Raw genomic sequence first — 16,374 nt, 5'->3', positions numbered from 1 at the left:
GATTTAAAAAAGGGGGGAAAAACTAGTATTTTTTGAGCGCTGAATACATTCCAAACCTTGCCTAATTCTCATACATCACAAAAGGCTACAAAGTAATATTTCAGTCCTCGTGGTCAAAATAAAGGGTATAAGACACAAGAATGAAAACCAATTTGGCCAAATACATAGAAGAACAAGTATTTTAACCCAAATCTAATAGTGCTGCAAAAGCACATGTTCTTCCATCTTCATAGAGCTTTGTTGATGTGTCTCATGTTTCATGGTACAGTCAAAGGAAATACCTGTGTGCTGCATGTCCGTTGTTTCCAGCCACAGTTACAGTTGGTCCTTCAAATCCATCCTCGAGGATGCAGAACCCAGTGGATACAGAGAGCCAACTGTACTACAACATTTTATATGAGGAACTTGAGCATCCTTGGATTTTGTTATGCACAGGGGGTCCTGGAACCAAGCCCCCACAAATACCGACAGACAACTGTACTAATAGATGATAGAAATTTATCATACCGTTACAAGGTATTAGATGATAGGGAACAATAGGTGTGTAAAATTTAGAACAAAAATATATTCCAACACTTCCACATACAAGATTTATTTTTTCCAGCTTTATTGAGGTATAAGAACAATAGAAGTTGTATGCATTTAAGGTATTCAACATAACTTTTTTTTATTAAGACCATTTTCTAGTGTAGTTTTTAGTTTCACAGCAAAATTAAGGGGAAAGTACAGAGATTTGACAAATACCTTCCCCCACACATGAATAGCCTCCTCCATTATCAACATCTCCTACCAGAGTGGTACATTTGTTGTACTTTATAAACCTACACTGACATCGTAATCACCCAAAGTCCAGAGTTTACATTATGGTTCACTCTTGGTGGTGTACATCCTATGCATTTGGACAAATGTATAAAGATGTGTATCCATCATTATGGTATCATCCAGAGTATTTTCACTGCCCTAAAAATTTTCTGTGCTCTATTTATCCTCTACCATCCTCGAACCCGTTGGCAACTACTGATCTTTTTACTGTCTCCAGTTTTGCTTTTTCAGAATGTCATATAGTTAGAATCATAAGGTGTGTAGTTTTTTCAGATTAGCTTCTTTCACTTAGCAGTATGCAATTTAAGGTTCCTCCACATCTTTTCATGACTTGATAGTTCATTTCTTTTTCAGGCTGAATAGTATTCTATTATTTGTATGCAACACAGTTTATCCATTCACCTTCTGAAGGACATCTTGGTTGATCCCAAGCTCTGGCAATTATGAATAAACCTGCTATAACCATTCATGTGTAGGTTTTTGTGTGGACATAAGTTTTCAACTTCTTTGGGTAAATATTAAGGAGCCTGATTGCTATATTGTATGGTAGGAATATGTTTAGTTTCATAAGAAACCACCAAATTGTCCTCCAAAGTGGCTACACCATTTTGCATTCCTATGAGCAAGGAATGAAAAGTCCTTTTATTCCACATTCTCTCCAGCATTTACTGTTGTCATTGTTCCAGATTTTGGGCATTCTAGCAGGTGTATAGTGGTATCTAATTGTTATTTTAATTTATATTCCCCTGATGATATATGGTGTACTTATTTGCCATCTATATATCTTCTTTGACGAGTTATTTGTCAAAGTCTTTGGCTCATTTTTTAATTGGGTTTTTGCTTTCTTACTGTTGAGTTTTAAGAGTTTTTGTAATTTTGGATAAAGTCCTTTATCATACGTATCCTTTTCAAATATGTTCTCCCAGCCTGTGGCTTGTCTTCTCATTGAGAAGTCTTTTGCAGAGCAGAAGTTTTTAATTTTAATGAAGTCCAGCTTATCAGTTAACTCTTTAATGGATCATGACTTTGGTGTTGTGTCTAAAATGTCATCACTATACGCAGGGTCATGTAGGTTTTCTCCTATGTTATATTCTAGGAGTTTTATTGTCTTGCATTTTACATTTAGGTCTGTGATCCATTTTGAGTTAATTTTTGTCAAGGGTGTAAGGTCTGTGTCTAGAATTATTTTTAGCATGAGAATGTCTAGTTTTTCCAAAACTATTTGTTGAAGAGGCTAGCTTTTCTCCATTGTATTGCCTTTGCTCCTCTGTCATAGATCAGTTGACTTTACTTATCGGGGCCTATTTCTGGGCTCTCTATTCTGATCCACTGGCCTATTTGTGTGTTCTTCACTAATACTACACTGCCTTCATGACAGTAGATTTATAGTTATGTCTTGAAGTCCGGTAGTATCGGTCTTTTCACTTAGTTCTTTTCCTTCAATATTGTGTGGTCTACCTCAACTGTTTTTAAGATTAGTGATATTAAATACATTTATAATATTGTGAAACCATCATCACTGTCCATCCCCATAACTCTTTTCATCTTGTAAAATTGAAACTCTATACTGATTCAACAATAATTGTCCATCTCCTCTCCATCTAGCTCCTGGCAATCACCATTCTACTTTCTGTCTCTATGATTTTGATCACTTTAAGTACCTCATGTAAGTCGAATCATACTGTACTTGACTCTTTGTGGCTGGCTTATTTCACTTCACATAGTGTCCTCAAGGTTCACCGATGTTACAGCATGTGTCAGAATTTCCTTGCTTTTTACGGCTGCATAATAATCTTCATTGTATGTATATATCACATTTTAAAAATCCATTTATCCATTGATGGACACTTGAGTTGCTTTCATGTTTTAGCTCTTGTGAATAATGCTTCTACGAACATTAGTGTACAAATATCTTTTTGAGACCCTACTTTCAATTCTTTTGGGTGTATACCCATAAGTGGAATTGTTGGATCATATATGGTAACCCTAGTTTTAATTTTTTGAGGAACTGCCATGCTGTTTTCCGCAGGGACTCTACAGTTTTACGTACCCACCAACAGTGCACAACAGTTCTAATTCCTCCACACCCTCACCAACACTTATTATTATTATTGTGATAGTAGCCCTCCTAATGGGTGTGAGTGGCATCTTATCACAGTTTTGATTTGCATTTCTCTAAAAATTAGTGACGCTGAGCATCGTTTCATATGCTATTGACTATTTGTATATCTTCTCTGGAGAAACGTCTACTTAAGTCCTTTGCTTATTTTTTAATTAGATTGTTTGTTTTTTGTTGTTATTGAGTTTTAGAAGTTCTCTCTATACTCTAGACATTAATCCCTTATCAAATATATGACTTGTAAATATTTTCTCCCATTTCGTGAGTTGCCTCTTTACTCTGCTGATATTGTCTTTTGATGCACAAATTCTTTAAATTTTCAGTAAGTCCAATTTGTCTACTTTTTCTTTTGTTGCCTTTGGTGTCATATCCAAGAAATCACTGCCAGATCCAAAGTTGTAAAGTTTTGATCTATGTTTTCTTCTAGGAGTTTTATAGTTTTAGGTGTTACATTTAGGTCTTTGATTCACTTTGAGTTAATTTTTGTGAAATATGGTGGTAAGTAAGGGACCAACTTCATTCCTTTGCACGTGGATATACAATTTTTTCAGCACTATTTGTTGAAGACTGTCCTTTCACCATTGAAAGGTCCTGGCAGGCTTGCCAAAAATCATTTGGTTATATATGTGAAACTCTTTCCTTTTTTAAAATTTATTTTTAAATATAAAAATTTCCATATAGTAACATTCATTCTTTGCGCCAAACAGTTCTCTGGGTTTTGACAAATGTACAGAATTACATATCCACCACCTCAATCAGGATAAAGAAGAGTTCCACCATCTCCCAAATTTCCCTTATGTTTTTGCTTTGTTAGTCAATTCCTTTCTACACCCCACCCTCTGGCAATCACTGGTCTCTTTTCTAACCTTATAGCATTTTTTTCCCATATACGTGGCATCACAGAGTATGTTGTTCATAGGATATGGTTTCTTTCACTTAGAACAATGAATCTGTGATATATTCGTCATGTGTGTATCAGTCATTTGCTCCTTTATGTTGCTGAGTAGCACCCTATGGATTTATCGCAGTTTGTTTATTCATTCAGTGAAGGGTATTTCATTTGCCCAGTTTTTGGAAACGATGAATAAAATGGCTAGCAACATTCATGTATAGGTTTTGGTATGAACCTATATATATTTTTATTTTTCATGAGGAGATACCAAGAAGCAGATTGCTGGATCATATCTTAAGTGTATGTTGAGGTTTATTTAAAAATGTCAAAGTGCCTTTCCAAATCACTGTACCATTTTGCATTCCCACCAACATTATAGGAGAGTTCCATTTGCTGTCCATCTTTGTCAGCATTTGATATTGTCAGATTTTCCTTTTTAATTATATCCATTAGAATAGATATATAATTGTATCTCATTGTGGTTTTAACTTGCATTTCCCTAATGAATAATTAGGTTTGGAATCTTTTACTGTGATAATTGATCAATCATATGTCTTCTTTGGTGAAGTTTCTGCTTGAATCTTTTCCCTATTTTTAAAATTGGGTTGTATTTTTTCTTATTTTTGAGTTGGAAGTTCTTTATATGTTTTGGATACAAGCGCACTGTCAAATATGTGACTTCCACATATTTTCTCTAGATCAGTGTCTTGCCTTTCATTCCCTTAAAAGTGTTTTTGCAGAGGCAAGTTCTTAATTTTGCTACAGTCAAATTATCTTTTTTGGAGGGGGGAATAATCATGCTTTGGTATCACATTTAAAAACTCTCTGCCTTACCTTTTATTTTAACTAACTGGTCATACATTAGAGAAGGAAGGATTTCTCTCTGCATTACTGATCAAAAAAGGTTTAAGGATAGAATAAGCCTCACTATGACATCACAAAATCCTTGATTATAGAGCATTTGCTTCCATTAATCATCTTCCTATGGGAACCGTATTGTTTTATATTTCCAATTGTTAAAAATCTGTAACCAGATTTTCCCCAGGCTTCTCAATAGGGATAATATTATCAAAGTTAGTAAGACATACATTTTAAGCACCAATTGTGTTATATTAAGCATTGTGCTGAATAGGGAGGTTATGTTTTGAACAATCATTTTATAAAAAAGAATTCGGGGCTCACTTGAATTTTGTTATGCAGGCATTTGAGCTCATCCTTATTTTTGCTTACAATATTTATGAGGTTATGGGAAGTGAAAAAGCCACATCAGCAGTTAAAAAAGTGGTTTTGTTTTTCACAGGATAAAACTGCACATAATCATGAATCCTATGACTTCCTCTGCAGGTTTGGATATCTTTTTTGATTTTTTGATTAAATAATCTTGCATGACAACTGGGTTGTTTTCACTCTTAAAATACAAACTTAAAATCTTTATGGTAAAAGAGCAATTCCTGGGACTTCCCTGGTGGCGCAGTGGTTAAGAATCCGCCTGCCAATGCAGGGGACATGAGTTCGATCCCTGGTCCAGGAAAATCCCACATGCCGTGGAGCAACTAAGCCTGTGCGCCACAACTACTGAGCCTGCGCTCTGGAGCCCACAAGCCACAACCACTGAGCCGACGTGCCACAATTACTGAAGCCCGTGCACCTAGAGCCCCTGCTCTGCAACAAGAGAAGCCACAGCAATGAGAAGCCTGCGCACCGCAACGAAGAGTAGCCCCTGCTCGCCGCAACTAGAGAAAGCCCACGCGCAGCAACGAAGACCCAACGCAGCCATAAATAAATAAATAAATAAATTTATTTATTTATTAAAAAAAAAAAAGAGCAATTCCTCTAAGCAGGCAGGGGACTATGTCTTCATCTCCCCAGGCTGCGCCCCTTGGAGGACAGCTCCCAGTGAATGCTTCCTGGTCCTTGCTCTCCTTCTGTCCTCACATGTAGGGGGTAAGAATGTGAGGATGGATGAGGTATGCTCCTCCAGAAAGAACGATCTTGCTCCACTTTTACTGTCTACTCTTATCTTTTATTGGTACAGTAGAATTTAAAGTGCATTTTGGAAAAAGCCTGTCAGTAGAAAAAAGACTACTTTGACATCCAATTTTATTACATTCCAGTACATGCAGTAGTATAAATAAATGGCTAGAAACTGCTTCCAAATTATGTGCCTTGTGCAAAGAGCTAGTAAAATAAAACGCAGAAAATGTCATTCTTCAGCTCAAGGTTCACTAGGATGACAGGCCGGGCCTTACCTGCCAATTTTTCCTTTAAATTGTCACTGGTCATCACCCACACCTTTCCCCTCCCCGCTTCTCCCAGTCCTGACCTAGGGAACACAGCGTCCTGCTTTCATTTCTGTGGATCACACATGGACAAAACCTTCTGTCCTTGGCTACCTTTAATAAGAGTGAGATCTTCTGGAATTTACAAACTAGACACACAGAATCATGGTCAATAGCCCAATTATTAAAGGGCAAAGGACACCCAAAATTCAAAGAAGGAAAAACATAGAAACGAACACAAGGACACACCTCCAAACATAAAGAAACAAAGGAGAAAAGAAAAAAAATAACAAGATATCCAAGTCCTCTATCAAAAGAGAAACATCTTAAATCATCATTTGAATGCTGTGGTTACGGGGTCAAGAAGAGCACTCTCTTTGCACCCTTAGAGGGCGTGTGAATTGATATTACTTCCCTTGAAAGCAATTTGCTATATTGTGAAGAACCCTGAAAATGTTCACAGCTTTTGACCCAGTAATTCTTCTTGAAAAAGGCTCTGCTAAGAAAATGATCAGATATTTGCACATCTTTTTGCAGATGGTCGGTCAGTGTGGCTTTATTTATAATAGTTCATTCTGGAAACACCCTAATATTAAATTAATGATAGTACAGCCATATGTTCAGATACCACATGACCACAAAAATCTTGATTTTAAAGGACCCAGAGATTACATCTCAATATAATGTTAAGTGAAAATATGCTGATTTTAAAATATATTGGAAAGAAGTAAACCAAAATATTAAAAGACATTTTCTCAAGATGGAGAAATTATGAGTGATTTTAAGCTTTTCTTTCCAACTACTCCCTCAAAAGTTTGGGTTAACTTTTTAATCAGACGATATAAAGTATTAAAAAATGGAGACTTACAAGAAAAATGTAAAAAGTGCAAAGCCTGCTCAGGTTATGAAAACATACTTCTGACTTTACTGTGCCTATCTAGGAATAAAGGCCTGGTTGTATCTCACAGCTTCAAGACCCCCTCTCCAGAAAATGCTTGGGGCTCTCTCCCCTTCCTTGGCCCCATTCCTTCCAGAGGAAGCGTTTTGTTGTAAAAGTAACAAATGCTCATTGTCAAACCTCAAACAGTGGGAAAGTGTATAAAATAAGAATAGTAAATCCCCTCTAACTTTCTTTCCCCACTTTTTCTTTTCACATTAAAAATACTGGGGGATAATTTGCATATAACAATGCACACCAATATTTATAAACAGTTCCATGGCTCTTGACAAAAGTCAGGATACAGGGCATTTTCACCACCCCCAAAGTTCCTTCGTGTTTCCTGGAGTCCATTCTCTCCCTATCCCCAACCCTAGGCAACCACTCATTTGCTTTCTGTCACTGTAAATTAGTTTTGTCCGTTGTAGAATTTCCTACCAATGGAATTACACATAATGCTTACAACTGTGTTTTTGAGATTCATCCAAGTTGTGTGTCATGGGTAGGTAATATTCTGTTGTATAACTATTATAATTTATCTATCTAGTCACATAGTGACTTCACTGTAATTACCTTATAAGGCCACAGATTCATTTCTAGAATGTGATAAATCATGTCCCCAAGTGTGAATACATTAAACATCTCTTATATAGAATCCCTAAACCTAAGTCTTGTCTTGGATGTGCGACAACAATATCACAAAGGGGTCAGAGCATAATGACATTGATTCAGTTGGTTGAAGCTCACGTCTAAACCCATATATGTGAATAATGATTGTGAAGCAAGCATTCATTTTAGACATTTATGGATTCCAACCATATGCTGTGATCAAGAAACCAATGTATTTGTCTTGACATACTACGTTTAAAATCTGAATTACACATTTCATAAACTATGGATTTGCCAACTTTTTTTTGTCATTCTGAATTAATAATACTTAATTAATGTTATTAACATAAACGTCTGGGTAAATGAATATTTCATTAACTTATCTCAAACCTAAAAGGTAGTATTTAAGCAATTTTATATAAAACTCCTTTCAAAATATTTCCCTTTAAAAAAACCCCACAATTATAATGCTGGCAAGGACATGCTGAATTTTATGGAGATCCTATTGCACCAAAAATATAGGAGGATGCACCCCAAATATAATATTGTAATAATTTCACAAAGATCTTGTATGATAAAGATAATTATGAAACTGGTTTGATGCCAGAGTAAGAGACGGGAATTATTTTGAATGGGATACTTAACCTGCCATAGAATTAACACAATTTTATTCAGATTATCAGTAAGAATGTGAAGAAATTATTGATATATATTTGGTGATCTCTACCCTTCATGGAAATGAAACGGCCAGCCTGGGCTTTGTGGGACAGAACCTTTGCTCCAGGAGGGCCATGACCTCCTGCCTGTGGCTTCTGTGCTCAAAGCTTACCTTCCTGACTCAAACGTGAACCATGTTGAGTCCCGCCCGTATCTCCTCAGTGAGCTGAGAGGCCACATCACCAGCTTGACCTTGGCATTGTGGATATCCCAGAGATAGATATTCTCATGAGTGATCTGCATTGTGCATTCGCCATAAATGTCCAGATTTGGTGTAGGCATAAGATACACATTGAATCGCTCTGCAAAGAAACAAGGAATGGAGAAAATGAAGCCAAAAGAGGTGTGACTTTTTATGGCAGCACTGTATGAATTTGTATACCTACCTACAGCCTTCAGAAAGTGTTACCGTGTCCCTTGGTGACATCGGTATATACTGCGAAACACTACCTTTTTCTTGTGTGGGAAAAGGAGTTAAAGTATTCTTAATCATTAATCCATTCACTCATTCTTCAACTTTTTGTTGCATGCATTCTCTACAGTGGGGATTAAATGGTTAAATTGTACAGTGGGAACATAAGGGCAAAAAACTAATTGGAGTCTGCCCAAATGGCGTAACTGTCCGTTTCTTCACATAATCTTAAGTGGACGTCATAGAAATAATTTCTGCGAGGAATGTCTTCTTTAACTTACACGAAAACTTACTCAGTTTTACCTATGAGGCATGAAGTATTTAATGCCCACTCACACTGACTCTCAAAGCACAGAATGTTCATGGTCAAATTCAGCTTATGATAATTGCAGATATTCATTACTGCCTTTGGCAGAACTTCAGACATTGTTTTGGTATTCAAAATAAAAGCACATAACTGCTTTCATTCCTGGATATTTTGAAATTGAAAATCTGATTATTAGGCAATGATTCCAAACCTTGCTTTACAACTTTTCGTGTATCTCAAAGGTTACCACAAAATCCTGCAGCCCGTGATCCCCATTTAAATGCATTAGATGCACTTTATTTTGAAAAATAAGGTTAGTTGGTAAGTCCCAGGAAGTAAAGAAGTTGGTATGACCTACAAAGTGTCCTATAAAGTATCCCTAGTTCCTAGCACCGTATTCTTAGTTTATAGTAAATGATCAATAAATATTAGTTAATTGTATGAATGAAATAAATATATCCCACGATGAATATGGGCTGCAAGAATTGAGGAATTACAAAAAAATAATGAGTCGTGATAACAAAAAGTTTAAGAATAACTGGCAGATACATCTTTGTGAGTTTGAATTTAATTGTGAATAGTGCTTTAAAGGCAGTGCTGTTGCATGAATTATTTTGAGAGGCATAATGGTGCAGCTGCAGTTTGTAAAGGATTGAGATGTTTAGAAATGTGCTATCATCCATCATGATGCTACAATCTGAAACACTGTATGTTTTCTGGCACTGAGCTGGAATTGTCTGTAAAATAGAAAGAATCTTTTCAGTGGCAGGTATTTTGTAAAGCAAGGATTTTCTGATGCAAAATCAGTTATATTTAACTTAAGCACGACAGCTTGAAACTTAGTAACCATATGGACAATATTTATGTTCAAGTGTCTAGATATTCTGGGACCAAAAATAATCTAATGATTCAATATTCTAATTAGGTTGTTGACCCGTGAAAGTAATATGTATATAGATTTCACAATTATTTCCCAAAGAAAAGGCAAAATGAGATAAATTCTATAGCTGAAAAATGAAGAATATTGTCCCATTAATTATGTGCAATAAAAGGCTGTATCTATATCTACATAGACACATATATATTCCATAAATCTTAAAATTCTTGTGTGCAAGTATCTACATGCAGCATTAAATACATCCCTCACTTTCCCAGCACAGTTCCCTCTCCAATGGGATTACAAATAAATCAAAAGGGTATGATCTAATATGAGAATATAAATGAAACTTGGACCCAACAGAGTGACTCAGGGCTATAGTTAATGCCTGAACAGCAATATTCTTTTCTTTGCTCAAGACACTTTTGATGAAGTTCAGCTTCTACATTTGTAACTAACCATGTGTCAGTGGCATCTGTTGTGCATAGGGAAAATATTGTCATTATAAAAGCGGAAAGTGAAACAGTCCTCTAAATTATTTCCTTTCCATCAATCCCGGAGTCTGAAGAGAGCATCGGAAGACTCATTGCCAAAATGCCAAGAAATAACAACACTTTTAAAAAAATACTGAAATAAATAAACATCATTAAACAGTCTTACTGTTGCTTAAGACTGCACTGACCCTTGATATTCACACCCATTGCTTGTAACTGAAAAAACAGAGCATACAGAAAAATGATCCTGACATAGAGTGTCCTTCAAATGGATGTTCCATGAAAGGTTGCACATAATCTACACAGTATTTCAGAGGACCCAGAAGAACCATAACGTTTTCACAGAAATGTCTGTGTGCTCTACTGTTAGCAGATAAAACCTAACAGTAATAAACACAGAAAAAGTACAGTCATCACAATGGCCATTGGAGAAAGCTGGAAAATAATGAATACGTGGATTTATTATGAGTCACATGACATAGGGCTCTAGACACCAAAGTCTTTGAGGCGCATTTACGAACAAATTCAAAGTGATGGGATAGCTCCCCAAAGGAGCTCTTCCAGGGCCACCTCCAGGCAGCACAAAGCAGGTGAACCTTACCGGCATCCCCTCCCTCTGGCCTGCCTTCTACTTTCCCACATTTTTTTTTTTTTAACCTGGCAACTCAAGTAACCCCTTTTTTTATGGTTTTGAATGCTCCTCCCTTCTTTTTGATGCTATTTCTTCTATCTTAAGAAAGGCATTACCCTAAACAATTTTATTTTCAGTTTTTAAATATTCAAAATTTATCTTCCTCTAACGGCTAATTTCCAAGGGTTTGAGAGTCAATGAAAACGTAGGCTAATTAATCCAGCAGAAAACCAGGCACAGAAAGATAAGGGCAGCACATCAAGTCATCTAGCAAATTATACTTCTTTGAATTCCAATTTAACGGAAGGAAGGTTTCTGCATTTGCTATGAAGAAATTATTTTATGCCCTTAGCAACATAAAACACATTGTTTTACTAAAACTTGTTATGTTTTCCATTGGACCATTTTAATATGAAATAGTCAAAACTGGTTCCATTAAAATGACTTTTAAAAATATTTACCTCTGTGAAATAATTCTATCAGGCAGGTTTTTTAAACCAATCTCTGATCATGTCACCTTTTTATTTAAGAAACTGCATTTGAGTTTTACTGCCTAGAGTACTGGTTTTCAGGTTTCAGTGTGCATCAGAATTACCTGGAGGGCTTGCTTCAATACAGATGGCTGGCTTGCCTCCACCATTATTGTTTCTGATACAGTAGGTCTACCCCAGGGCTGGATAATTTACATTTCTACTTGTTCCCAGGAGATGTTAATGCTGCTACTCTGGGGACCACACTTTGAGAAGTGTCGATTTGTGAAACTCATTTAAAAATATTGCCAAGGAAGTAGCAGCATCAGAGAAACCATGAGGAATGCTTTTGAAAAGTGATGCTATGTTCCAGTAGAGCAAATCAGCACATTTTATTCAAAATTGTTTTCTAATCTCTGCTCAAATCAATTAATCCTATCTCAACTGACTCATGACTGACTTGTCAAGAAAGAGTTCTTATGCCAACTGGAACAAAAGAAGGGAGAGAGGCATAGAAAGAAAGGGGGTATATGAAAGATAGTTTACAATTCAGCAAGATATGTATATTCCAAGTACCTCCTTTTGAGATCATCAACAATAACAATAAAAACACTATAAAGAAGCACTAAACATCAGAGTTCCAAGTAGCCAAAAGAATTAGAAAAGAAACTAGCTGTCTAAATAATGATAATAATGTCCTGAAACATGAATAAAATATACAGTCCTGTGAAGACTGGAATGTGTGAAGAAATAAATTTTTGAAAGGTTATGTAAAAAATATTAGTTTTAAATGTGTTCACACATATAAACTATAGAATTCTAGAGTGAAAAATCCCAAACACATTGCCCATAAAACTGTATTTTGGTAAAACTTAGGTTTGTATAATGGCTGACAGATATATGAGAAAACATAATTTTATTTTAAATGGCCAAAACAATACCAAGGTGAAATATTTATAAGACGAATTGTTCTGTCCAACAAAGATGTTTACTGTTGTTGAATCTGCAGTTGCACTTACCAGGGCAGTTTTACTCTAGGGCTGGATTAAGAGGTCCAAAGGAAGAGACCATGCCCCAAATGGCCTTGACACAGTGTTAAGGTCACAATCACAAGAACAGTCTCGAGGGGGCTACAAAACAAGGTTTGGTCAAATTGAATTGGACAAGATCTGGAGAGAAAGGGTAGCTACATTCAGGAGAAATGGTCCTGCAAAAGGGATAGTGAGACCCCAGGTGATATGTGGGAGACCCTGAGAAGGACAGAAACCTTCCCTTCTCAGCCAGTGAGGTTGTACATAGATCTTGTTTAGGGCAGGAACTAACCCAATATAATATTATCTGGAGCCTGGCAAGTGGAGGTAAGTGGTGCTTGCAGCTGCAGCAGGAAGCAGAGCATCACAGATGAGGTTTCTGACATGAAGCAAAATACCCTCCAGTGACTAGAAATAAATGAACAGAAAACAAAAGGATGATGAGCTCTTCAACCAGTTTCTTGGTAATTTCCATCTTGTAACAGAAGAGATGGAACACTGGTTTTAAAGGAGAACCATGCTGAAAAACAGACGTATCTGCTCAGCTAAGTTTCCTTGATAATAAATTGAAATATTAAAAAAAACAGACTTCTGGAATTTATGTATTGAATAATTTTGTGAATCTACCTCATAGTAAACACTCAGTGTCTGTGACTGCATGAATATAAAATACATCTTGTGTATATTAGCTGATTAATTAAAATAAATTTGGGAAATGTCTATTGGATGCCAGTCCGTTCTTTTTTCAAAGAAAGTCCAGTAAGTTTTAGCTGTTAGCTGATTGCTGAGCTGTCTATCCCACTTCTCCTGATACTTCAGAAGTTGTGGGTTTGAAGGTTGGGTCAAAAGAAAGGATGGAACATGGAACTAAGTATTACACCTAAATATCTGAAAAACAAGGGATTCATAAATATTAAAACCATCAGGTTTTCCATGGGGAGAGGTTAAACTTTATAATAACTTCAGTTAAGTCTTACACTTTTACCTTCTCTTCCTAAAATCCAAGTATGGCTCAAAAGGAGAAGCCCCACAATAAGAAAAGTGTTCTTTAGCAATTTGGTGGCATCCCTAATTTTCTGAATTTCAATTACAGGGTCTTCCATATAGTAGAGACTTAAATATTTGTTAAAGTTCATTAATTAAAATATTTAGGTATTATTAAATTAAGTAACTTAAAGTTAATATTTATATACATATATATGGTTATGTAATGATTAATAATAGCTCTAAGTGATCGGACAATGTATAATTTTGAATTTCACTTAGTTGTTTCTATCAACCAGTGTTTCCATAAAGTAAAACTCACTCTACATACAACTTAGTGGTCAAAATAATTTTAAAGATTTAACAAATTATTTTATAGCAAGAGAATTCAATTTTTTTCTCAAAATTTCATGTGAAAATTGATAGTTATGGAAGACATCTTTTCAGTTAAATTTATTACTGCAGCTAATTCATTAAAAGACCCAAACTTATTTGTTCCATCAAATGTGGAAATGAACCTTGTCCAGTTGGTGACCTTTATCTCCTTATTTAGCCACCACGAACAGCTGCAGCTGCATCCTGTATCCTGCTTGCAGATTCACCATGGTGAGAAGAATAACCACTACACCTCCAAACTCAGGTTGTCCCCCATACTCTCTTGCACACTGCTCTGGTACCAGCTTGGGCAGGACTAGATGATTCTACAGCTCTGCCAGCCTGGGTGAGAGATGAACCTCCCCATCTGGCAAACAATCCAAATTCTATGAGTGGTTCTCTTGCCTTTCCCCCTTCATCGTGCTTGGAGGGGGGTAGACCCCCTCCTTTCTGCTCTTCTCCTATGAGAGAATCCTCATTATAGCAAAGAATTTAATCAATAACTACTTTTATCTTAGCAACATACATTACACATTTCAAAATTAATTGCACAAATGTTTACTCTTTGCTTGTCTCAGAGTAAATAGGACCAAGCTGTTTGAAGAGTCAGAAAAACACTAGAGGAGAAGTAGCAATTTTGAATGTCAGAAAAAAAATGCTGTGGTCAGGACTGAGCAGTGAGTCTTCCCTTGATGACGGGATACCACAAGATCACCACAAGCCACCGTAATGTAATCTATTACATCAATTCTGCATGCATGCACGTGTATCTCATCTCTTAGGAGAAATTTCAAACTAAATCCCAGCATATCACTGATAAAACATTAAAAGAATGTTTCTGATGAATAAGAAATTATAGAATTTAACACTAAAATGCCTTAAGGAAAAAACCTAAATCTGTGATGACAAATCTTTCATAAAGGATTGATTCCAATCTGAACATATTAATGACTTAAAACATGTATTAGGAAGTTAAAGATTTTGTTTATATTAAGAGGTGTTATGATTGAAAACTATGGAAGGACAGCTTTAGAAGATAATATTATTTTTTAAAATACTTTAGTTAGCTAAAACAACAAATATTTCCCCTACATGTAGTAAAATGAACAGATGTGTCCCGAAAGCAATCCTGGGGCTCAAGGGAGAGGGTTCAAGTTAGCTAAAGAGCATTCTTAGTCTTTAGCATAGGATTTTATAGACTACTGGTAGTTATTTCAGGGCGGACTTAAAATGGAATTATCATGTTTACGGGAGAGGTCTATTGATTAGGAAGTGACAAAATCGGGGAATGCAAGTAACAAATTGTGCCAATTTGTGTGTGTGTGTGTGTGCGCTTCTCTCCCAGGCAGCATGTAAACACATATTCACTGGGATTTTTGAGCTGGCAATAGTAGAGTCTGTAATTTAGACATTCTGTCGAGATTTATGCCTTTCATGTTGTCCTTTGGTATAAATTACTATTTTTAAAAGTTTTAGCTAGTTCTCAATGGGCCAAAAGAAACAAAGGAAAGATGTTATTATTTGGACTTGAGGAAGCATTTTAAAGAAAGTGTATGTAGACTCGAAGAGCTTGGAGCAATGGCTATGTCCATGGCCTTGGACTCAATGAGAGAAATTCACCCACGTGGAAGGTACTTCCTGCGGAAAAGAAATCCTTCCAGCTAAGTTTTTCCTTTTAATGCTAAACATTGAAGGGTCTCAGTGATCATGATTGTGTGTGTGTGTGTGTGTGTGTGTGTGTAAGACTGCTAATTTCCTTTATGGTACCATGTACTTTTAGGGGGTCATTTAAATGGATCAAATACTACCTTCTTTAACTAAATAATTACTATATATTAAAAGCACATATAACCCTTTTTATCAATTTAGGATTATTAAATAAACCTAAAAAAGCGTTGGATGGCATTGGATGTTAGTATAATTTCAGGTCTTCTCTAAAGTATATGCGGGAATTAGTTTTTGATTTCTTTATTTTTACTTGTGCTTTAAACAAACAAACAAACTTGTGCTTTTTTAAAAAACTGAGCTAGGCATGAGAGTTAGTCTTTATTTTATATTTCTCATGTAACCATCATGACAACACCATAAATTGGTATTAGTTCATTTTCACACATTAGCAAACTGAAATTAGAAGAGACTTAGGAACTTGTCCTAATTAAGGGGTGTAGCCTACATTCAAGTTGCATCCTGAAAAGTTTACTTGTTAGGCTATATCTGCTTGTGCTTCTTACATAGCTCTGGCATTTAATTCCGTGTTTGTCCTATCCTAAAAAATTTATACTAAAGTTTTCCCTTTATCTTGTAGGTAAATTACTTTGACATTATTATCAAATTAGAAATAAAAATTATAATAAACCAAAGGAGTACATTATCCATTTGGATGGAAACCATATACAACCCCAGATCTTTAAAGTAAAA

At 35.8% G+C, this 16,374-nt stretch overlaps 1 protein-coding gene across 3 annotated transcripts in view; it reads right to left on the bottom strand.

The window, feature by feature from the left end:
* Positions 1-16,374, bottom strand: part of DOK6 (docking protein 6) — a 401,706-nt gene that overhangs the window by 132,417 nt on the left and 252,915 nt on the right. For all 3 annotated transcript variants that reach the window (XM_059894815.1, XM_059894816.1, XM_059894817.1), the window contains exon 5: positions 8,488-8,677. In XM_059894815.1, coding sequence (XP_059750798.1) covers positions 8,488-8,677 — 190 coding nt within the window. The remainder of the gene's footprint in view (positions 1-8,487; positions 8,678-16,374) is intronic.

The sequence above is a fragment of the Balaenoptera ricei genome, chromosome 14, assembly GCF_028023285.1.
Source record: "Balaenoptera ricei isolate mBalRic1 chromosome 14, mBalRic1.hap2, whole genome shotgun sequence".
Classification (NCBI taxonomy): Eukaryota; Metazoa; Chordata; class Mammalia; order Artiodactyla; family Balaenopteridae; genus Balaenoptera; species Balaenoptera ricei.
Note: the sequence above shows the minus strand (reverse complement) of the source record. Positions and strands in the feature narration are given on the sequence as shown.